Here is a 23833-nt window from a genome sequence, read left to right on the forward strand (position 1 = left end):
GCAGTTTGACGCCTCTTTATTTGCCATGGCTCCATGCTGTGCAACCCGCATAGCCTCCTTTCCTTGGGACAACTCTTTTTGAGATGTCTTCTTTTTGCAACCACAGCAAATCCCTTGGCCTTTGTGCTGCTACAAGGCACACCTGCATTGCATTCTCCCATGTTAGCCAGTCATTCAAAATCATTGCTTTGCTTTTAAACCCCTTGAACGCTTTTTTTGCATTTCCACTTTTCCTCCTCTGTGCATTTTCTGGCCTTCGTTCTCCCATTTGGAAAGTTCCCATTTTCACGGCTCATGGTTAATTGCCCCTCTGGTGTGCTAGTGACTGGAACTCCATTGAACATTAAGGTTAAATGATGATATCACAACTTAGTATGTTTGCATTTTCCGTCCCAATTGAAAACACAAACCTTTCGCCTCATTAATCCTTCACAATCCCCTGCTCTCTCTTCCTCCCCCCCCCCTTCCCCTCTCTTCCTAAATGAAATGGTCCATTTGGGATGCATTTATTTTATCCTAACAGCTGCATGACAGTTGCACCAAGCGGGCTTTGCATCCATCGCTGTTCCTGGGTAAGTGACAGTCTGTCTTTTAACACAGGCACGCATGGTCGTTTTTAATAGTGCCATTTTTGCAGACAATGAGCCTCTTTCTGAATCTTATCCCTAACAAAGCAATTTGTGGTGATGGTGCACCTTCAAGTCATTTCCGACTTATGCCAACCCTAAGACGAACCTGTCATGGGGTTTTCTTGGGCAGATTTCTTCAGAGGAGGTTTGCCATGGCAAGACATGTCTTGAAAGCACACAACAACAACAACAACAACAACAACAACAACAACAGCAAGGACTAATACCAGATGTTTGTGCATTGGTTATAATTGTGAACTTGAAGGCTTTTACAGCCAGGATCCATAGCTTTTTGTGGTTTTTTGGGACTATGGGACCATGTGCTAGAAGGGTTTATTCCTGACGTTTCACCAGCGTCTGTGGCTGGCATCTTCAGAGAATGCTGTCATGGAAGTGAATGGGGTATATATACTGTTGACTCTTGGTTGAGAGGAAGTGATTTACATGGTTATAACTGTTCTTTTAATTCCCAGAAACTGACCAGGGTCTTGCAAATGATGGTTTGTGGACTAGCATCAGTCTATGGACCACCACATTGAGTAGCATTGGTCTAAAGGATTGCAATAAATCCCTTAACCTTTAATGCGAAATATTTTAGGAGCAAGGCTTTAAGTGTGCATGCTCCAAGGGCAAGAAACTTTAACTACCATCTCAGGATTCCAGGATTCAAGAAATGCTGCTTGTGCTTTAGGACTGTTTTGCACAACCGCAAACACCGGTAAAGGAAGCCGGAGGGAAACAGCAAAGGGATTCCCTGTTTAAAAGCAGATGGTGGATTCCAGCCCCAGCAGAATAAAGCTGTTAGGTGGAGAAGAGCCCATGCTGAAATATAGTGTTTATCTTGACTGCCAAAGGTAAATAAAAAAGGTTAAATGAGCTCCTTTCCCTTTTAAAATAAATAAGTGATTAATAGATCATCCTGCCAAGGGGAATAATTTACCACCGTTCAGGGCTTTGCTTAATGCATTTCGGAGGCCTCCGCTGTGCTGTAATTCACCAAAAAAAGCTTTCGTTTTGGAGAGTAGGTTGGTTGTGTTGTTGTTGTTGCTGTTGTTGTTGTTTTGTGTGTGTGTGTGCTGAGTGTGTCTTTCTCTCTCTTTGGCGAACAGTCATCTACATTATCTGCTGACCGTCTAGTTTTCAAACTAAAGCTTTTCATCTTTCCATATACATACAAGGCCATCCTATTTAAAATTGTGCAAATACACTCGTCTCTCAACATTCACTGAGGTTAGGTGCACAAGACCCCTGTGAATGTGGGGAAACGGCAAATAACAAAAACACTGTGTTTTTACTTGGGAGAACACCTCTCTAGTAATCACTAGGTCCTCCAGTGCAACTCTGTGGCCACTATCTGCCAAACATTGACCATAGAGTTGTGCTGGAGGAGCTACAAATGTCTAGAGGAATGTTCTCTCTAGGAATCTCTAGGTCCTTCAGTGTGACTTTTGACTAAAGTTGACCATAGAGTTGCACTGGAGGAACTACATATTCCTAGAGAGACCACACTAATAAAATCCGTGAATAATCAAATCCGCAGAAGTCAAAGCCGCAAATGTGGAGGGATGAGTGAAGTGTTAGCTGCTCTGCATAGATATGTGTGGGTATATGTGCCTTGAAGTTTCCAGTCAATTTATGGTGGGCACATGAAATACATAGTTTTCTTTGGCATAGGAAAAACCCTACTGTAATTTTCCCCCTTGGATTTCATCTTGGACTCACACACCTCCCTTGTGCATGCATTTTGCATGTGTATGAGAAAAGAAAAAGATACCTTTGGTGCAGTGGTTTTGAGTGTTACATTTGGATTCCTGGACACCAAGGTTGGAATCCTCACTTGTCTATAGAAACCCATCCTGGGGAAGACACACTCTCTCAGCCTCAGAGGACAGCAAGGGTGGCAGACCCCTTCAGAAACAAATCTTGCCAAGAAAACCTTGCAATAGTTTTACCTTAGGGTTGCCGTAAGTCAGAAATGGTCAGTGTTGGTACCAGTCGGGCCTCCTAGAGGAGAGCATCCCATTACCAGGTTTCATGCTTTCTTATCTTTTGCATTCCATACTGTTTTAGATGCTTTGTTTTAATTTATATTGCAAGCTATGTGTTCAATTTGGGCAGAACAGCGGAGGTTCTTTTTGCTTTGCCTTCTTTCTCCTGCAAAGGATTGCTTCTCAGATCTTGCTGCTGCCATTTTCCAGACCAGTTTTCCCCCCTGCCTTCCTTTTGCTGTTTGCAAGGCTTATCTCTCTCAACGCTCTGCACATTTGTTGCCTGGCTGGTGGCAACTTCATAATTTCCTTCACAGCTGCCCTTTCAGTGAGTTCAGACAGAAAGCCTCTGCTCAAGACATCTTTCTCTCCCTTCATCCTTCTGATCCCTTCCTCCTCCTTCTTTTAGATCGTATCACCGGAGATTGGCTTTCTAACATCTTGTGCCGCAGATTAAATCTCCTGCTCTTCCACTGTGCATCGGCTCTCCATCCTTGTCTACCTTCCTTCCCATGGCTTGGTTTCCGATGGGCTTATCCGTCATCAGCTCCATGTGCCATCCATTTCTATACATATTTACTTGGAAGTAATCCTCACTGAGCTCCGTTGGGACTGAGTTCAGAGAGATTGATTTCCAGATTGATGCGCATAGGACTGGAGCCCGTTCGTGTTTTCTATGCATTGATGTTAAGGTGTCAGGATCAGTGAGACTAGAATTTAGATCTTCCTTGCTTGGCTGGAGTTAGTTCCAGGACTCTGTGTGGATACCAAAATCTGTGCCATTATATACAGTGGCATAGTAAAATGGTGTCCCTTATATCAAATGGCAAAATCAAGCCTTGCTTTTTGGAATGATTATTATTATCATTGAATATTTTCAAACTGTGGATGGTTCAATCCATGCATGCAGAATCCATGGATGTGGAAGGCTGACTATTTTACAAACCTGTCTTGCGTTTCAGTTTATCCCAAAGGCCTTCATGGTTTGCACCTTCATTCATTCTTCAATAGGCTGTTGGAGATGATCTGTTGAGTCCATGCTGCGATCTCCTGCTCTTTCTGTATGTTGCTCTTAACTCTTAGCTGTATGTTGTGAAGTGCATGAGGTTCTACATTGAGAGAAAAGTGGGATACAAATCATACATTGCTGTGCTCTGGTTCCTATTTCGACAACTAACAAAGATAAACCAAATGCTCAGAAGAACTGTTGGAAATCTTCCTATGCTGACTTTCTCCTGGCCAGGTAATATCATTAAAAATTGGAGAGATCTTCCATGTCATCCATCCTATCTGGGTACAACAGCAGAGGGTTAGGATTCAACAGAGGGAATGGAGAGGATTCCTGGATAGACTGATATAGCTGGCCCTCTGTATCCACTGATTCGTCATCCATGGATTCAACCGTTCAGCCTTGGAGGAAAACAATGGTAAACCCTCAAGATTTGGGCTGGTTCATATAGGAAGATACAGCCATCCCTCTATAACCATGGGTTTTTTTTATATCCATGGACTGAACTATCCACTGCTTCAAAATAATCCAAAAATAGATAAATCCCAAAAAGCAGATCTTGATTTTTTTCCCCTCCATTTTGTAAAAAGGACACAATTTTACCAACCATTGGGGACTTGGAACATCCATGCATTTTGGTATCCACAGCGGGATCCTGCAACCAAACCCCATTAGATACCCAGGACATACTGTACGAAGAATCCACATAAGGATATAGTCCTCCTTGCCACAAAATCAAAAACTGAAACATATGTGCTGTATGACCCTCTGGATAAAGATGGAGTCCTGCTAACCCTGCATTCTGTTTTCCATATGGACTGTTCTCAGATGGTTCTGGAAGGCACCTCAAGCAAGGTGGCATGACCCCATTTGCCCGTCTCCTTCCCCAGGAACTGGAGTTCAGATGGTGCAAAAGCACCTTCTGCTTCTGCTGCAGAAGCTTTCCTGGAAGGCCCCGCGGGGGACATGGCTGAGTGTTAGCATGTTGAGTGGATTAACAAGCTTGTAAATCAGCAAACAGGATTAGAAAGGAGACACCTTGATTGAGACGTGTCCCTGGCAGAAACTATGGTAACAGCTGCTAGCTTTTGTTCCCAACAGACTCTTAGAGACGCACTGCGAACATGTGGTGGCTGTGGGCGCGTTGGGTGGACCCGTTCTCTTCTAACTTCTCATTATTTTCCATCGACTGGGCCAAGGTAGCAATTTTCTCAAGCATCTGCTTTGACCCTCTTTGAAAAGACAATGGCGATGCTTTCATCTCGGTTGATAATTCTGTAAACTGCCTGATGTGGCCTTGGCCCCAAACTAGCAGTGGTGATGATGGTTAGGATAAGCAAGGTAGATTTCCCATGATTTCTTGTTATATAAGACCCAGAAGGACACATGGCAAGAGCAACCTTCCCCCTCCACTTGGCACCATCATCCCCACTGGCTGAGGATGATGGAATATGTAGTTAAAGTCATTTGGAAGGCATGGTTTGGAAAAGTTGGATTAGAGTGTCCAGACTAGAATTGAGGAAATGGAGGACAGTATTACCAGGCTAGCCATGATGCTCAAAGGGTGATCGTCCTCATGTTCTTCGCTGGTTTATCCTTAGGTTTAACATATAGAAAGGTCAAGTCTGCCATATCAGGAATACCAAAATCCAAAATACTATAAAACCCTCCTCTGAACCAGTCTTGCCAAGTAAACCCCACAATAGGTTCACCTTAGGTTCACCATAGGTTGCAATTGACCTGAAGGCACACAACAACAACAACAAGTACCAGAGACCATTCTTATCCAAGTTACCATTTTCTTTTTTTGTAGCTGTTGTGAATCAAGATGCCCATTTCATCTTTCTTTCTTTCTTTCTTTCTTTCTTTCTTTCTTTCTTTCTTTCTTTGGCCTGTTAAAACCAGCCCTTTGGTCTGCTCTGTCCTCATGTTTTAAAACCCTGTGCAGGTTCTAGGTAATCAGAAAATGCAATATCCCTGTCACCGGCTCTTTGGAGATGTGCAGCCCAGGTAATTTAACCTGTCAGCGCCATCCATCACAGAGACCTGTGGAATGGACCAGAGCAATCCAGAAACATGCCTCCTGCCACTTGTAGAGTGTATAGGTGTGTGTGGTGTGTGTGTGTGTTGATGTGTTGTGGCAGTCTATTAAACCCTCCCTATGCCAGCAAGTTGTCCTGCTTTTCCCCCCCGACTTCATTACCTGCTTAAAGAGGACATTGAAACACAGCAGGTACCTTGGGTCCGCTGAATTAAGGTGTTTGGTTTCCCTTGACTGAATCACTGATACAAAACCTCTCATTCTATGGGTGGATTATTTCCTGCAAAGAGAAGAAAATGTATATAAAACTGCAAAAAATGTGCTGTGGCACCTTAGAGACAGAACTGGTTTATTGAAACGTTTAGTTTATTGGGCATTGCTAACTGGTTTATTGTGGTGACGACTCTCAAAGGAGCCGCAACGCCGCTTGCGTTATCTTCCTTCCAGAGACATATAAGGCTGGCAGAGGGCAAGGGATGTGGCAGATAGAGGTATGATCTTCGGGAATCGCTCTCCAAATAAATCCAGATGTATTTATTTTACTTTTTTGTAAAGCTCCCCACGCCAAACCGTTTAGTCTGCACTTTGTGCATTAAATATTGCTTGCAGTTCTCTCTCCTTTTAGCCCTGCTTCCGTCGATGTGGAAGCACAGTAAAGGGCTGCTTTTAATAGAGGCTCATTCTGGAAGCAGCAAATCTTCTTTGGGCATTTTGGAACTTGCTAGTATTATCTTCAGGCAAGAGGCTCTTTCATTTTCTTCTCGGGTCTGGAGTGAGGAATCCTTTTTCTCCAATTTGCAGCCTTGATATTGCAATCACTTTGGAGGCATCCTCTGATTTAGTGCAATATTTGGGTTGACCTATACAGGCCCATGGGATTATATGTATGTTTGGGCCCCAGAGACTCTTTTCAGATACAGAATTAGATGAATAACGCAAACCTCTGGACTCACAGGGCTTGCTGTAAATACCTGGAGCTGTAAATACCAGGAGCCCAGACTCTTGCCTTTTTTTGCTCAGCAAAACACTTCTGTCCATCCGCTGCACCAGTCTAGATGCTGGCTTTAGTCTCCCAATTGTAGCTGGGGAGAGTTGGTATATTTAGGCTGGGAAATCTTTATCCTGGGCCTAGATTTGGGGATAATGCTCCATTTCTCCAACCTGACCCAGACGGATTTGGCAGGCAGGAACATCTGCCTGTGCCAGATGTTTCCTACATTTCGGCATTAGAGGAGCCATTGAAAAGAAAGGGCAAGGAGTCGAAGGCTTTCATGGCCGGCATCCATAGTTATTTTGTGGGGTTTTGGGGCTATGTGGCCATGTTCTAGAAGAGTTTATTCCTGATGTTTCGCCAGCATCCTCCAGGACGGTGAAACATCAAGAATAAACTCTTCTAGAACATGGCCACATAGACCCCAAAACCCACCAAAAACTATGGCTCTTACCATTCTTCCTAATATTGAGGTGGAATCTCTTTTCCTATAGCTTGATCCACTGCTCCTTATCCCAGTCTTTGGAGCAGCAGAAAGCACATTTGCTCCATCCTCAACATGAAAACAAACAACAGAAAGGACCCCACGCTTTCAGCTTCTCCTACTTTGCCATGCGCCTGTGCACATGCCGATACACACAGAAACTTATATGCTGATTCAGAAGAAGATTTGGGGAGAGAAAAGTATAACAATCAAATCCAGTGTTTATGCTAATGGCACTTTGTACGGCAATAGCTCAGCGCTGGAAAACTGCAGAGCATCAAATGTTGCATTCTTGGTATGCGGAGCTCTGGCAAATAGCTGTGGCCGAAAAACTGATGCATCAGCTCAAAATAGCTAAAGGGGAAGCAAAAATATCATAGTTTCCGCCCCGTGCAAAGCGTGCGTTTTTTCATTTTATATACAAATCGGAGACCTACACAGCAATATTTATCAAAGCCTTTCCATAAATTACGGGGGGAAAGAGAAAGAGGTAAATATGAACTCTGCCACTAGATCCATAATCCATTTTTACCTGCTGAGTAACGCGATGGAGGTATATTTTTAAGGCACCTCCTTTTGTCAATAACCAGACTTAACCACAATGTAACTGTTTTCTTGGTGTCTTCTCCTTCTTCCCACTCCCCCCCCCTTTGCCATTATTTTTGACAATAAAAGGGGGAGTGTGTTTCTCAATTTACATTTTTATTCCCAGCTAGAATGCATCCACTGACTTTTACTGAATGCTGAATCAATATTTATGTAAATTTTATTGATGCAGTGGGTCTACTCTTGAGTTTTTTGTTGTTGCTAGCTGTCCGCGAGTCTATCTCGACCCATGGCGAAGTTGGGTTTATGCCCCAATAGAGAGCCTATGCGGCATAGCAGTTTGGGTGTTGGACTACAACACTGGAAACAAGGGTTCAAATCCCGCTCGGGTATGAAACCCACTGGATGAACTTAGACAAGTCACACAGTCTCAGCCTCATGGGAAGGCAATGGCAAACCTCATCTTGAGAAGTATTGATAGGGTCAAGTGGGAAATGACTGCTTTGTTGTTGCTGTTGTGTGCCTTCAAGTTGTTTCTGACTTACAGTGACCTTAAAGTGAATGTATCATGGGGTTTTCTGGAGCTGAGGGAGTGTGACTTACTTAAGGTCACCTAATGGGTTTCCATGGCTGACTAAGAGGAACTAAATAGCCTAAAGGCATGATCCTTCCTGCATTTGGCTGATGAAAAAAAAATAAGCTCAGTTATGGGAAAGGCTGGGAAAATAAACTGTATGTGTGTGTGTGTGGGGGGGGGAACCAATGTTTTAGGGCTTTAGGGAAGAGGCATGGGGATTTAGGAGGTAGCCAAGGAAGCCAAGTCAAGCCACTAAGGCAGAGTGGTTTCAGCATTGGAGTATGGCTCTGGAGACCAGGGTTCAATTCCTGCTCAGCCATGAAAACCCACTGGTGACCCTGGGCAAGTTACCCTCTCTCAGCCTCAAGGAAGGCAATGACAAACCTCCTCTGAACAAACATTGCCATGAAAACCCCTTGATAGAGTTTCCTTAGGGTCACCATAAGTTGGAAAGGTCCTGTTAGTCAGCCATGGAAACCCACTAGGTGACCTTGAGTAAGTCACACTCTCGCAGCTCCAGGAAACCCCATGATAGGTTCAATTTGAATGCTCACAACAACAAGAAGTAGACCTCATACAGGCTTTGTTGTTATCTGCCATCAAGTCAACCCTGATTCATGTGGATGAGACATCTCCAAGACCTCCTATCCTCCACCGCTCTGTTTAGGTCCTGCAGGTTCATACTCATAACCTCCTTAGTACAGTCTATCCATCTAGTGTGCGGTCTTCCCCTCTTTTGACCACCTTCTGCTTTTCCTAGCACTATTGTCTTTTCCAATGAGTTGTGCCTAAAGTACAACAACCTACAGCTCCTCAATTTCTCACTAGGGCTTTTTAAATAAATGACTTTTTGGATTTAAAAAGAGAGAGAAGAAAAGGATTCAGAGTCGGAGACATGTCTGTCCTGCTTATTACGTTCCATCCTCATTCAGGCTTGGAGCTCACCAGCAGCAAAGCCCCATGCCATATGCTGGGACTTTGTCCTTGCTGTATGCAGGGGTTTCGCGTTGGCTGTATCCAGAATCATAATTCTCAGAGAAATCACAATTGTATTAATATCTGCGGTGTGGCTTTGACAGTTGCTCTGGTGCAAAAGTTCACAACCAATTTCTGCTCTGCCTTGTGGGTTTGCAGGAGACAAAAGGAGTGCCAGCAAATCACAGCTCGGACTTGGTTGGCTTCTAGCCGGAGGGCTCAGATTAGCCGCCAACTAGATTAATGGTTTATTTCTCATTGACCAGAACTATATAGAGTTTTATAGAGTATTTTCCCCCCGCCATAAACCTTCCATTTTTCCTCCCCAACTCCTTCTCCTTAAGATAGGTTTTTTTTTTTTTGTACTCTTCAAAGATACATTTTTGCCGAAGGCGGAGGAAGGAAAGAATGATGGTTTTGTTGCTAAATGGAGAGACACACCGGTTTCAAAACAACACCGAGACACAGCGCATCAAACTGCATACAGCAGAGCATGATCCTGAACTCTGCGCTTCCAAAATAACATAAACACTTCCCTTACAGGAAAAAGTTAATCCGTCATTCCCAGACTTGGAAATCATATGCCAACCTTGACATGACAGCCGTGTCTCATATTTTATATAACCGTTTTTCATAATAACAGCAGATAACCCACCCACAAACCCAGGAATAAGCAATGATAAACATTGTGGGTTGCTATAGATTGGGGGGATTGAACAGGCTTTAATAAAAATATTTAAGATGATGTTTAAAAAGGAGCAGAGGGGAGAAGGAGCGGGGGAAATGCAAACTCAGATACCAGTGAGAAAGTTAGAAATGGTTCTTTACAATGATGGCTGGAATGGAAATAGATCAGACAGTAGCTTGGGGCTACTTTCCCTCTTTGTTGTGGGTTGATGGAAGAAATGGCTATTGACAGTTGATAGTTTATGAAAGAACTCAAAGTAGCTGATGGACTGGTTCTGCTTCCATTTCCTTTGCATTCTTATTCTCTTGAAGTCTCTCTAGGAATCTCTGGGTCCTCCAGCCTAAGTCTGGTCAAGTCTGGCCAGCGGTTGACCATAAGTTGTACTGGAGGACCTATAAATGCCTAGACAAGTGCTTTCTCTAGGAATCTCTGGGTCCTCCAGCCCAAGACTGGTCAAGTCTGGCCAGCGGTTGACCATAAGTTGTACTGGAGGACCTATAAATGCCTAGACAAGTGCTCTCTCTAGGAATCTCTGGGTCCTCCAGCCCAAGACTGGTCAAGTCTGGCCAGCGGTTGACCATAAGTTGTACTGGAGGACCTATAAATGCCTAGACAAGTGCTCTCTCTAGGAATCTCTGGGTCCTCCAGCCCAAGACTGGTCAAGTCTGGCCAGCGGTTGACCATAAAGTTGTACTGGAGGACCTATAAATGCCTAGAGAAGTGTTCTCTCTAGGAATCTCTGGGTCCTCCAGCCCAAGACTGGTCAAGTCTGGCCAGAGGTTGACCATTAAGTTGTACTGGAGGACCTATAAATGCCTAGAGAAGTGTTCTCTCTAGTAATCTCTGGGTCCTCCAGCCCAAGACTGCTCAAGTCTGGCCAGAGGTTGACCATTAAGTTGTACTGGAGGACCTATAAATGCCTAGAGAAGTGTTCTCTCTAGGAATCTCTGGGTCCTCCAGCCCAAGACTGGTCAAGTCTGGCCAGAGGTTGACCATTAAGTTGTACTGGAGGACCTATAAACGCCTAGAGAAGTGTTCTCTCTAGTAATCTCTGGGTCCTCCAGCCCAAGACTGGTCAAGTCTGGCCAGAGGTTGACCATTAAGTTGCACTGGAGGATTTATAAACGCCTAGAGAAGTGTTCTCTCTAGGAATCTCTGGGTCCTCCAGCACAAGTCTGGTCAAGTCTGGCCAGAGGTTGACCATAAAGTTGTACTGGAGGACCTATAAATGCCTAGAGAAGTGTTCTCTCTAGGAATGCTCTAGGTCCTCCAGCACAACTTCAGGTGGACACTGACTGCAGAGTTCCACTGGAGGACCTAGAAACTCCTAGAGTGAACGTATTACTCACATCCATGAATAGCCAAATCCGCAAAAATCAAAGCTGCAACTGTGCAGGGCTGACCGTATTTGCCAGTAATGGACCACGGTTGGCCCTCCACATTGGCGGCTTTGACTTTTGGGGATTTGATTATTTACCGATGTTCCCTTTAGGGATCCCTAGGTCCTCTAGTGCAAGTCTGTGGCCACCTTTCAGCAGAGGTTGCACTGGAGGACCTAGAGATTCCTAAGGGGAATACTCTTCTCTTCCTAAAAAAGATCAATTCTCTGTGCATTTGTAGGTCCTCCAGAACAGTTCTATGGTCACCTTCCAGTGGATGTTGACCAAAGAGCTACGCTGGAGGACCTAGAGGTTGATGGAATCTCCATCATTGAACACTTTTTAAACAGGGGTTATGTGGCAATGTAGCTTGTGTGTTTTCTCTGTAGATTCATGCGCTGTCAGGGAGCTGGATGAGACGACCCTTAGTGGTCTACATTTCCACGATTACCTTTGTCTTGCCCTGAGAACCAGCACTGATGCCATGATTTGCTTCTCCATAGGTGGGATTGGGTTTGGCCGTGCCAAGGGCAATTCTGGCTCTGAAGCGGATGATGAGACTCAACTGACCTTCTACACTGAGCAGTACAGGAGTCGCCGGCGTAGCAAAGGTAAGAACGAGAGCAGAAAGCGGTGCACCTAGCAAATCCAAAGGCCCTGGATTGAACAAATTCACATTCCCTCCATCGCAATGGTCACTATTTTTTTACTTTTCATGCAGGAGTTACTTTGGCAAAAAGAGGGTTGATGGCCATATGTCAGGGGTGTTTTGATTATCTATTCCTGCATGGCAGAATGGGGTTGGATTGGATGGCCCTTGGGGTCTCTTCCAACTCTATGGTTCTATGTTTCTAAGACTTAACAGTGAGATTCTTTGTCCTGCTGCTTTATTAAATGCACACATATAAACACACACAGATATAAAAACCCATGGAAGAATGACTGAGAGCACATAACAGGAGAAAAATAAAACCACCAGCAGCGGCAGTTAGTAACTCTACGGCGTATAAAACTGAAATTAATATGAGTCGCAATGTAGACGAGTGAGTAGTAAGATCTACAAACACTGCAAATCATTCTTGAAAGCTGCATGGGGAGAACAGGGGTCTAAATTGCTATATTCTGGTATCGAGAGAGAGAGAGAGAGATTGAGGCTGGGTAAATTTAAAACTTCAGCTGCAAGTTTTCCCTGTGTTTGCTTTGCTTCTATAAAAAGCTCCTTCAGGTCCCTGCGCATATGTGGCACGAGAAGATGATTTTCTTATCCATTTGCGGTGTGTAAGGAAGCGGTTTTGAAAAATAAGTGTGAAGAAATGAAGGAAGTTGAGGAAGAATTCAGTCTTTGTGCTTTGCATCTACTACATTTACTTAGTAGCAAGGCTTGCAAGCAGAGAATTGCCCAGTCCTTCCCAGAAAGCTTGGTTACACCTATTTTGGAAATTAGGTCTTCTCAAAAACGCATGTTTGGGCTGAAGCTGCCTTCACACCTAAAAATGGTTTCGGTAGCCCTGCATTTTTGGGAAGAGACGCAGGTGTTTGCTTTATTTCTGCGAAATGCACACATGGCCGGCTTTGCGTTTTGAAGAGGAAGGGAGAATAGTAGTCTGGAAGTCTGTGTTCCATAAAATTTTAATGAACTAAGGTTAAATATAGTCTCAGATTGTCTGGATTTCATTGATGAAAACGGTGTGTAAAATGTGCGGCTGAGGCGGAAAGCTGCCCATTGGAAAGCTGGTGAGAGGTTTCAGCTTTTCCTTAATTGGGAAGAGTTAAGCAGGACTTTGCGCTCATGTTGCAAGTGTGCCAGATAATAGGTTCAGGATCCCCTGGGGCTTGGCATGGTATTTAGTATCATCATTATCATTTATTTCCTGCCGGCCTTTGTGTCTTCCGAAATACATCGTTCATTGGAAGTCGGAGGTGGGAGCTACGACTTTCCCTCTCGCAAAAAACCATGCAAGTTCTACATAGAACCAGACAGGAATCTGAATCTGAGGAAGTAGACCAAGTCTACCAAATGCTACTGCTTCTTTTGCACACTCGGTTTCAAAAGTGCTGCAAGATCCCTTTGCATACCAAGGTTGCCTATATTTAATATATTAACGCTACTAGAATGAGAGGATTTGGCTATAGATGCATGGGTAAAGTGGGATGCTGTTTTCTCCTGCCTTAATGCTCTATTTGTTTTATCGTTGCTTTGAATCCTACAGAAAAGCTAGGGAGCCAGCATGGCTTCATGTTTGAGTATTGAACTATGACTCTGGAGAGAAGAGTTTGATTCCATGCTCAGCCATGAAACCCACTGGAGGAGGAGGAGGAGGAGGAGGAGGAGGAGGAGGAGGATAATAATAATTTATTTATAGCCCGCTTCTCCCTGAAGGATCGAGGCGGGTAACAATCATAAATGATTGAGCAAGTCACACACTCTCAGCCTCAGCAGAAGGCAATGGCAAACCTCCACCAAACTAATCTAGCCAAGAAAACCCCATGATAGCTTTGTCTTAGCGTCTCCATAACTCAGAAAGTACTTGAAGGCATGCAACAACAACAAGGGGAAAGCTATCCTCCAAGGCAGAGGTTCCCAAACTTTAGTCCTCCAGGTGTTTTGGATTTCAACTCCCAGAAGCCCCAGCCATCTTGGCTAACAGTTAGGAATTCTGGGAGCCAGACTCCAAAACATGTGGAAGACCAGAATTTGGGAACCATTTCTCCAAGGTACTGTGGTTCTTGTCCAGATTAGAAACATTAGAACTGAATTGAAAGAAAACAAAGGGATTCTCCCAAAGATTTCAGGATCTGAGCAGCCTCCTCTGTCCTCCATTCTTATCCTGTGTTAGATTTAGAAAGAGTGCTTCCCTTGCCGGTATTCCCTAAACCAAGGCTAGCAAACTAAGTGCCTTCTGGGGTTTTGAACCATGGCATACTGATGGGGTTTTTTTGTGAGTTGGAGTTCATAGCATCTGGAGACCATCATGTTGCCAATGTTGGCTTAAAGCAGTGATCCCCAAACTGTGCTCTTTAAGAGATTTTGGACTTCAGATCCCAGAAACCCAGACTATTGACCAACATGGCTGATGTTTCTGGGATCTGAAGTCCAAAATCTCTTCAAAAACACAGTTTGGGGACCACTGGCTTAAAGGAATACCTTATGGGTTGCACATTCTTCTTTGTTTCGCCCTTGGACTTGGGCAAATAGCTGCTTGACCAACTATAATCTGGTAGCTTCCTTTGGCAGGATAACACACTGAGCAGATGCGTCCATTGAGGGCCATATTACTGCATCATAAACCAACACTGCCATCCCATTATAGCCTAATGAAGACCATAGGGATTTGGGTTCCTCTTGTCCAGTTTCCTAGCCTGCTTTCCGGAGATTAGGAGTTTCTCTTATCGTTCAGAGGCTTGCAATACACTCCCCTGTTGTCTCACCTTTCTCCCTTTGTTATAGGACTAGAGAGAAGCCGGTCCACCATCAGGCAAGCATCCCAGATCTCTAGTTCTTCCCCTGATTTGCAGAAATGTCTGATGACATGTTAGGAGAGCCCAATTATCAGCCTTGGTTTTGCATCAGCCGCTACGTACATCTCTCCCTCTCTTTCTCTGGCTCGGCAGAGCTTTCCGAGGGCTGTTAGAGAAATACGAATCTGGGCTTTGATCTGCTTCTGTATTTGGTGTTTAAAACAAGGCCCCCTTTAAGGGAAAATTAGGGATTCGGAATCTGTTACACATTCGAAAGCATCCCTTTGATCCTCTCCTGCCTCTAGAGGCAACAGACACTGTTTCAGAGGAGAGCAAATGAGATAGATGGAATGAAAAAGGAAGACAGGGGAAGGTAATGCCCTGACTATTTGTTTGCCTTTCACCCAAATTTATATTGATATAAAAGGTTAGTGTTGAATAATTAAGGTGTGTCTTTGGAAGAGGCCCATCAGATCAATATCTTGCATGGAAAGATGCACTAATTCCACTCTGCCTGTTATTCTTTGATCCAGCATTTCTACAATTCAACTTATTCCAATGACCACCAATGATTTTTTTTAAGAATTGCATCTATCCATCTTCAACGGTCTTAATTAAATGCTTTGGGACTTTGCTTGTAGGCTTTACCTTGTCCCATTGTGTATCCACAACAACAACAGCAAGAAAACAGCCTTTCCTTTTGGCCCACCAGAGATTAGGAATGGCTCAAGCCATGTTGCTGTTGTTGCTGTGTGCCTTCAAGTCATTTCCAACTTATGGCAACCCTAAATTGAATCTATCGTAGGGGTTTCTTGGCAAGATTTGTCCTGTTGCCATTGCTTTTCTCTAAGGGTGAGAGAGTGTGACTTGCCCAAGGTCATCTAGTGGGTTTACATCGCAGAATCAGATCCAAACCCTGGTCTCCACAATCATAGTCTGAGGCTCAAACCACTACACCATGCTGGCTATCATGAGCATAGGGCTAGCCATATAGAGTGTCCTTTCCCACTCTGTAACAGTAGTTTAGCTTGTATTAAATTATGAATCAAATGGAATTTACCCAAATCCCTAGTTTTTAAGTCTTCAAAAGCCTTAAAATGCCCCTTGGCTATCACCCCTTAAGGCAGGGCTGGGGAAATTGTGTCCATCCTGACATTTGGACCCCAAGCCCTCTTTTCCTCATCATGGACTGGGATGTCTAGGCCTAATAGAGTTGTGGTCCAACATGTTGCCCATCTCTTCCATAAGAAGTCATAGAATCATAGAGAGAGACCCCAAAGGCCATCCAGTCCAACCGGCTTGTGCCATGAAGGAAGACACAATCCAAGCACTCCTTCCTCTGGCATGTCTCCAGAATGGGCTTGAATCTACCTGAACCTTGGATCTTGCGTACTAAAATCCCCTCTTGCAGAAGTCAATGGCTGAGGGAGTCATTGAGAGAAAATAAAGCTGTCCTCCCGATCTCTTCCCCTTCACACTTGCTATCTTTATAGGATTGTTCCAGACATCTAACAGATTGATCCATTAAATGTTGAAGGCCTTGTCTTAACCCAGCGTGGTAGAAAGCCTAGCTGATATCCCACCGCCACCTCCTCAGGCTTTGCTCTCTACTAGACTGTTTGCTAGCGCCTCTTTGCAAGCATCCACTTTAGCTCACTTGTCGGAGGGGGCGAAAAGCAACAACACTTCCTTGGCACACAATCCCCTCCTTTTCCTCCCTCCTTGGCACACCAGTTTGTGTTTTATTGCTTTGAGAGGCGGGGGGAAGAGGCTCCTTGTTACCCAAACATGTTGGGCGAGCGAGTGGAACGATTAGTAAAATTTGTTACCAGCGTGCTTGGAACAAAATTAAATTAAAAGTGTTGCTTCGCTGTCAAGATAAGGACCAAGCTGGAGAGATAATTCTTCACTCTCAAACACTCAATTACTTTGGTAAGTCTGTATCAGATACAGTACATGGGGGGGGGGGGGGGAAATAAAAAATAAAAAAAATAAATCCTGGGCCTCCAGGAACAGATGTAAATGTTGTTATCTCTATCACAGTCCAAGGGAAGTTAAAGAGGCTGTTCCATCAAGGCTGGGCTGTAATTGCAAAGGGAAGAAAGAGAGCTGAGATAACTAGGAGCAGTTATCTTCATTTGGCCAAGGAAGGCAGAGGAACGGGGAGAAGGAGGAATGTCCGACACAAAGGGGTAGATCATCCGCACTATGAACTACGCAAAGGAGTAGTTCGTCCGCACTATGAACTATGCAAAGGGGTAGTTCGTCCGCACTATGAACTATGCAAAGGGGTAGTTCGTCCGGACTATGAACTACGCAAAGGGGTAGTTCGTCCGGACTATGAACTACGCAAAGGGGTAGTTCGTCCGGACTATGAACTACGCAAAGGGGTAGTTCATCCAGGGAAATATTTTAATTCAAGGGGTCATATAATGCCCATATTGAGAGAGCTTCGTTGGTATGGAAACCACCAAGCCCTATGAGAAACAGCTTAGGGAACTGTGGATGTTTGGGCTGAGAAAAAGAAGGTTAAGAGGTGACACGATGACCATGCTTAAATATTGGAAGGGATGTCCTATGGAGGATGGAACTGGATGTTTCCTGCTCCTCCAAAGACTAGGAACTATCAATCTATAATGGATTTGGGGACAAGAATTCAAAGACACAGCTGTGTTAGTCTGAAATATCAGTTTGCGAAGGGATTTTGTGGCACCTTTGAGACAAACTGTGCAAAAGAAGTTGTATCATCACCTTTTGTAGACTTGTTCCACTTTCTCCGATGCATGGAGTGAAGTTTTGCTCAGGAAGGACCTTCTTCATCATCAGCCTATAATCAGCCATAGAAATGCAAAATTGGAGGTGAAAAGTCCATTTCCCCCCCTATGGTCTTTGAGGAACAAAGTCAACCGCAAAAAGGTTGCCTAAGGCCAAGGTGGGTGAGTGTGAGTTTTGAATAATAATAATAATAATAATAATAATAATAATAATAATAAGTTTTATTTATAAACCGCTTTTCCGCAGTGATCAAAGCAGTGTACAGATAGAAATTGCAATAACAAAATACAAAATACAGACTAAAAATTGCAATACATAAATAAAACTTCAATAAAAACATTAAAATTATACAAATTAAAACCATTACATCAAATCCAAGCTAGCTGAGTGCAGTCGATAGTACAGTACATATAGGGGGGAGTCACATGATATCAAGGAGCATCGGGGAAGGCTTGCCAAAACAAGAAGGTCTTAAGTCTCTTTTTAAAGAGATCCAGGGAGGTGGTGGAGCGGAGCTCATTGGGAAGGGTGTTCCAGATCCTAGGGGCCGAGATGGAAAAGGCCCTTTGCGAGGTTGACACACATCTCGCCATCGGGATCCTCAACAAATTCTTCCCGGCTGACCTAAGCGTGCGGGGCGGATTGTATGGGGAGAGGCGATCCTCCAAGTAACTTGGGCCCAAGCCATTTAGGGCTTTATAGGTTATAACCAATACCTTGTATTGTGCCCGTAAGCGAACAGGCAGCCAATGGAGATCTTGCAAAACCGGTGTTATATGGTCAGCCCTGAAACATCCAGTGACCAACCTTGCTGCCATATTCTGCACTAGCTGAAGCTTCCTTTTAACCCGTGTTGACTCCATGCTTTCAATTCCTTGTTGAGAATCTCAATCTCAAGACGGGGGAAGAGATCAACACTTTCCCATTTGCAATGTCTCTTTGGCAGCTTTGCACTTAGGGATTATGCTTTTGTCCATTAATGCTCCCAGCTAGGCTAATACAAAGACTCCAAAGTCCCCAAGGCTTATCCTCTTTATTTTGGTTTCTTGTTTGCTTTGCGGTTCTGAATTGTTTCAGCCTGTGATACTCTGCTTCCGTTCTCTCCTTCCAGAGCTTCCTAATATGATGGAGTAGGATCTTGGTCAATAGAAAGACACGGAGCAATAAATGTGTCAGTCTGTGAATTGCCGCAGGACTCGGTCACTGGTTGCGTATGCAGAGTTGTCTCTCCTAAAACAGTAGGAAGCGATTTCCAAACAAGATTTGCCAGCGCAGTCTGCTTTGCGCGCCACTCGAGGGAGGGAGAGATCAATATTTGAAGCGTAATAGTCTCCACCGAAAAGCATATTTATTTTAATGCACCGGGCATTAAAACGACTAAAGTCTATCGCCAGCTGAGACTCTGGGTATTAGGGACAGATTATGAAAAGGCTTTGAGGGATCTTCGGAAGAATGGAAGATGCCGGCTGCGCAGTTGTGGGAGTCAGCATGCCCCTCTGCTTTAAGTCAAAGATCTTGCTGTCTCCATTGACCCTGCTGCGAATGGCAGATGACTGGTTTGGAGAGGGAAGCGTGGGTTTGGATTCTGCCTCCATCAGAGAAATTATTCTCTTTGCTCAACAAATAGCGACATTTGTGTACCTTCTCAACATAAGACCATCTTAGAGCTTCCAGTTAAAGAAAGAGGTGAAGACTAGGAAGTACTGCAAAACAACTCTTTGATTCTGATGGTCATCACTTAAGTAAGAGAGGCTTCCCAGTAACTATGGACATTACTTGAAACAAGTCCTCTGTTAGCCCAAATATTTGCACTGCTCTTGGCCTGGAAAATTCACTGTGTTAGTCATAGAATCATAGAATCGTAGAGTTGGAAGAGACCGCAAGGGCCATCCAGTCCAACCCCCTGCCATGCAGGAAATCCAAATCAAAGCATCCCCGACAGATGGCCATCCAGCCTCTGTTTAAAGACCTCCAAGGAAGGAGACTCTATCACCCTCCGAGGGAGTGCATTCCACTGTCGAACAGCCCTTACTGTCAGGAAGTTCCTCCTAATGTTCAGGTGGAATCTCTTTTCCTGTAGCTTGCATCTGTAGTCTGTAGAATCCATATGTAGAGAGATTTTATACTACCTTTAAGACTAACAGTCTCAAAGGTGCTACAAGATCTCTCTACATAATGCAAAATCCAGGTTTAGGAGGAAAGAGAGACTCAAAACCTATTCCCGAGGGGAGACCTACTATGGCAGAACATCATCCTCATTGAGCACAGTGGACCCTTGGTATCTGCTGGGATTTGGTTCCAGGATCTCCCATGGATAACAAAATCCATGGATGCTCAAGTCCCATTAAATACGATGGCATAGTAAAATGGTGCCCCTTACATAAAATAGCAAAATCTGGATATCAGTGCATGTATTGTGAGCCAGCATGTGCAGTGGGTTGAGCCCTGGACTATGACTCTGGAGACCAAGGTTCAAATCCCAGATCAAGCCATGGAAAACCACTGGTTGACTTTGAGCAAGGATCCTCAGAGGATGGGAATGGCAAACCCCCTCTGAAGAAACTTCCCAAGAAAACCCTGTGATAGGTTTGCCTTAGGTTCGCCATAAGTTTGAAAATGGCTTGAAGGCACACAGCAATAAATGGGGACTTCAGTTTACAGTGATATTATTGTGAGACTGGGGAGAGGAGCTCAGAAATGCATTCATTGACATACATATGGAAGGTGAACAAACGGAGCATCTGTGGCTGTAGGGCCATGCATGTTGCAGTTTATCAGACCAATGGAGAATTGTGCATAGATGGTTTGCCCAAACTCACCTCGGCGTGTGTGTGTGTGTGGATTGTGTAGACAACCCCATGGTCAATGTGGATCTAATCTGGAGTTAAAATGGATTTTCCTTTCAGTGTAGATGCTCCTTGAAATTGTTGCACCGGAACCCTTGAGATTTTTTGCACCAGAACCCATAAAAATGGCTTTGTTTTCCATCATCAACTTTATTAAAAGAGTTGGAGGGGACGATACTTCGGTTATCAACAGATTTAGCAGCTGTGAAAAGAAACTCTGTTGCAGTGAAACCGGATATTAACTTGCAACCCCCTGACACTAATTAATTAATTAACATTTTTTATAATGTAAGGTAATGTCCTTTTTTTTGCGAGTGTGAGCAATTTGTTGCGCAGTTCCTCTCTTGGCTTTTATGCTCGAACACCAAATTCAAAGTCATTAATTGTAGCTTTAATGATATTTTTATATATTAAAACAAGAAAAGCAGAACAGAGACGACGAGAACAAAGAACCTTTTTTAAAAGGAGTGATTCAAAAGGGCAGCCTTTCGATCATTAGCTTTAACTCGCCTGATTATCTTTCATAGATGATATCAGTTGTATTCTTTCTGGTGTTCCTGGGATGAAGGGGGATTCTTTCTGATGCTGTTAAGCAGCGGATACGATAATGCAGTAGCCATAGTTGTGCGCTTGTCTTTGTGTGTGTGTGTGTTGCAAAGTGTCTTGTGACAAGCAGTCCATAAATACTCCAAGCAAATGAAGGAAGATATGGATTTATCCCCACAAAGAATTCCTCCGGCGTGCGCTCACAAATCTTGCCTAGGAATCCAGATGGATTTCACGTCTATAAAAATGGGCTTGTTTCATTTTGTCATCTTTTTTCAGACCATGCAAAATGACAAATACTTGAGCGGACAATATTTTATCAAGGATCCTTGTTAAAAATAAATAAATAAATGATCAAGTGGCAAAAGAGTTCAATTCGATCGGAGGAGACTCAGGTTGTATATGCACTGGAGGAATAACCCAGTTTCAACGGTCATGACTCAGTCCTATGGACTTCTGGGAACTGGGTAGTTTAATATTGAGACATTATGGCCCCATACAGACAGGCCAAAATAAAGCTGCTTCGGGTCACTTTGGAGATATGCTGCTTAAATGATGCATGCATACTAAGAGTCCGGAAGCTGAGTCAAAGCCATGATCCAGTCCTAAGGACGGGAGCGCAACTTTGGCGCGGCTTCCGGACTCTTAGGACACATGCATCATTTAAACAGCATACCTCCAAAGTGACCTGAAGCAGCTTTATTTTGGCCTGTTTGTATGAGGCCTATATGTATATTGGATGATTTTAATTATGTAAGCCACTTTGGATATAAATAAAACTCTTACTTTATTATTATTGTTTTATTATGGGGCACCAGACAGAGAAGGCTAGACATCTCACAAAACTACAGGATTCGTTGAGCCGTGGCAGTTAAAGTGGTGCAAAATGGGGTTATTTCCGCAGTGCGGATGCAGCCTTGGAAAATGAACATCCGGAAATGCTTCCCGAATAGCCAAACATCCAGGACTGGAAAGATAGGATGATCAATGCTTATTTATGTTTGAAATCTCCTTTCCTGGAAATGTCTGCCATTGAAAGTCCATTGGGGAGAGCCTCGCTGTTGCAGAGTGATAGGTCCGATTTATGAGTTAGCTCCCAGTTTTATGGAAAGCTTGTCCTTGGTTGTGCCGTGTAATATAGTGTAAGAGCTTGGAGGGCAGAGGGGATAATTTATATGACGTTGGGGGGGGGGGGAATAAGGCAGGCAAACAGTCTGCCATCGGTAAAGAAGATGGGAAGAAACTCGAGAAAGGTCATGGGTGATCCAAGGGTAGAGGTCCAAAGGTTTTCCATCCCTGCTATGCAAAGATGGGACTGGGACTTCTCCGCTTAAGATATGTGTAATAGTTTTAATCTGTAATTAGTATTGTTTTATTTATTTATTTTGGAATACATGTCATACCTTCAGTTTTGTGTTGCTTTTCAATGGTTTGAGTAGCAGGACCTTTTGGAAAGATGGTAGTATGGCATTGCATTAATGAGTTTCTGCCTTTACGTAACGGAGGATAATTAGTAGGCAGAGAACTTGCTTGATGGGATGGAAACTAGACACGCATGCAAACAGAGCCACCATCTCCGGCTGCTTCCTTGAGTTGTTGAGTATGTACAGATTTGCACCCATCGTCCTTCTCTCCCTCTCCCCATTATACACAATGGCTGTTGTTGTGTCGAGGCTGCCGTGAGCGAGAGCATCGTATCAGCGTCTTGTCATTTGCTCTATTGAGAAGTGTGCAAGATTTTACTGTGTGTCTAAAGTAGCCTAGACATGTTTCTTCCCCCTTGTAATGAATTTCTACATCGCTGCCATTCTCTCAAGGTGGGATTTGTCCTGAGATACATACTACCACTGTCTCTGACAGAGGGAACGCTTCGCTCGTAATTTTCAAACCCACATCTGGCTCTAGTTAACAGATTTTCAGCTGATTAAAAAAAAGGGTAATGAAAGTTGGTTCTGTTTTGGTTGGCTGATTTCCCAACTGTGTATTTATAGTGTTTATTTAGGGCTGTATTTTCATGGGGAGCTTGAACAATTAAGAGAGTCATAACTCTGCTGTGTGCGTGTGTGATGGGTGCATGTTTACTTCTAATCTAAGCTGTGTTTTGTAGACATCTAACCGTTATGAGAGGTGTGCTTCTAATATGAGCAACGTTTGTTGCAATATAGGGATGATGGGGGATGAGGAGAGAGCAAATAGTCAATCCAGGAGAACCATATCTGGGTATTTAGTAGTAGAAGTAGTAGTAGTAGTCGTCATCGTCGTCGTCGTGGTGTACATCCAAGACATTAGGGGAACCCTAAGGAGCTTTCTAGGGCTGAGAGGATGTGACTTGCCCAAGGTCACCCAATGAGTTTCCATCACTTAGCAGAGAATTGAGCCCCAGAAACCAAGTCCTACACCCAAACCATTACACCATGCTGCCTCTTGGGTGTTTAGTAATCCCCTTTAAAGCCGTCTCCAACTTCTTTTGTCTCCTAGGCCTCACTCCCAGTTACAGATAAATTGAAATGTGATCCGAATTGATGGATCGATTCAACAGCGGAGCGTGGTTCCCACTACATTTGTCCCGATTGCATTTCCTCCCTCCCAAACAACCCACCCATGGTTCCCATTCACCAATGAATCGAATCAATTGATTCTGATCTGCTCGTAGTTCACATTTGTGCGGAATCAATTTATCAAAAAAGAAGCGGAAAGAAATCAGCGTCAAAAAGATGCGGGTTGAATGGGTCTAGCGCATGCCGCCCCTCTTGGAATCGCTTCAGCGATTTGGATTAAGTGGGAACCAGGGTCATTTGAACCGGTTCAAACCGATTAACACTCCGGTTTAAATGGTAGTGGGAATGAGGCCCTTTTCATGTTATGGAAAGTTTCAAAATCTCCAGAGGCGTTTGCCACTT

At 43.9% G+C, this 23833-nt stretch overlaps 1 protein-coding gene across 2 annotated transcripts in view; it reads left to right on the forward strand.

The window, feature by feature from the left end:
- The window catches only part of ASTN2 (astrotactin 2), a 321258-nt gene that overhangs the window by 128605 nt on the left and 168820 nt on the right, over window positions 1-23833 (forward strand). For both annotated transcript variants that reach the window (XM_089534892.1, XM_089534893.1), the window contains exon 5: window positions 11811-11918. In XM_089534892.1, coding sequence (XP_089391018.1) covers window positions 11811-11918 — 108 coding nt within the window. The remainder of the gene's footprint in view (window positions 1-11810; window positions 11919-23833) is intronic.

The sequence above is a fragment of the Sceloporus occidentalis genome, unplaced genomic scaffold (genome assembly GCF_023333645.1).
Source record: "Sceloporus occidentalis isolate IW3139 unplaced genomic scaffold, rSceOcc1.0.p SCAF_8, whole genome shotgun sequence".
NCBI lineage: Eukaryota > Metazoa > Chordata > Lepidosauria > Squamata > Phrynosomatidae > Sceloporus > Sceloporus occidentalis.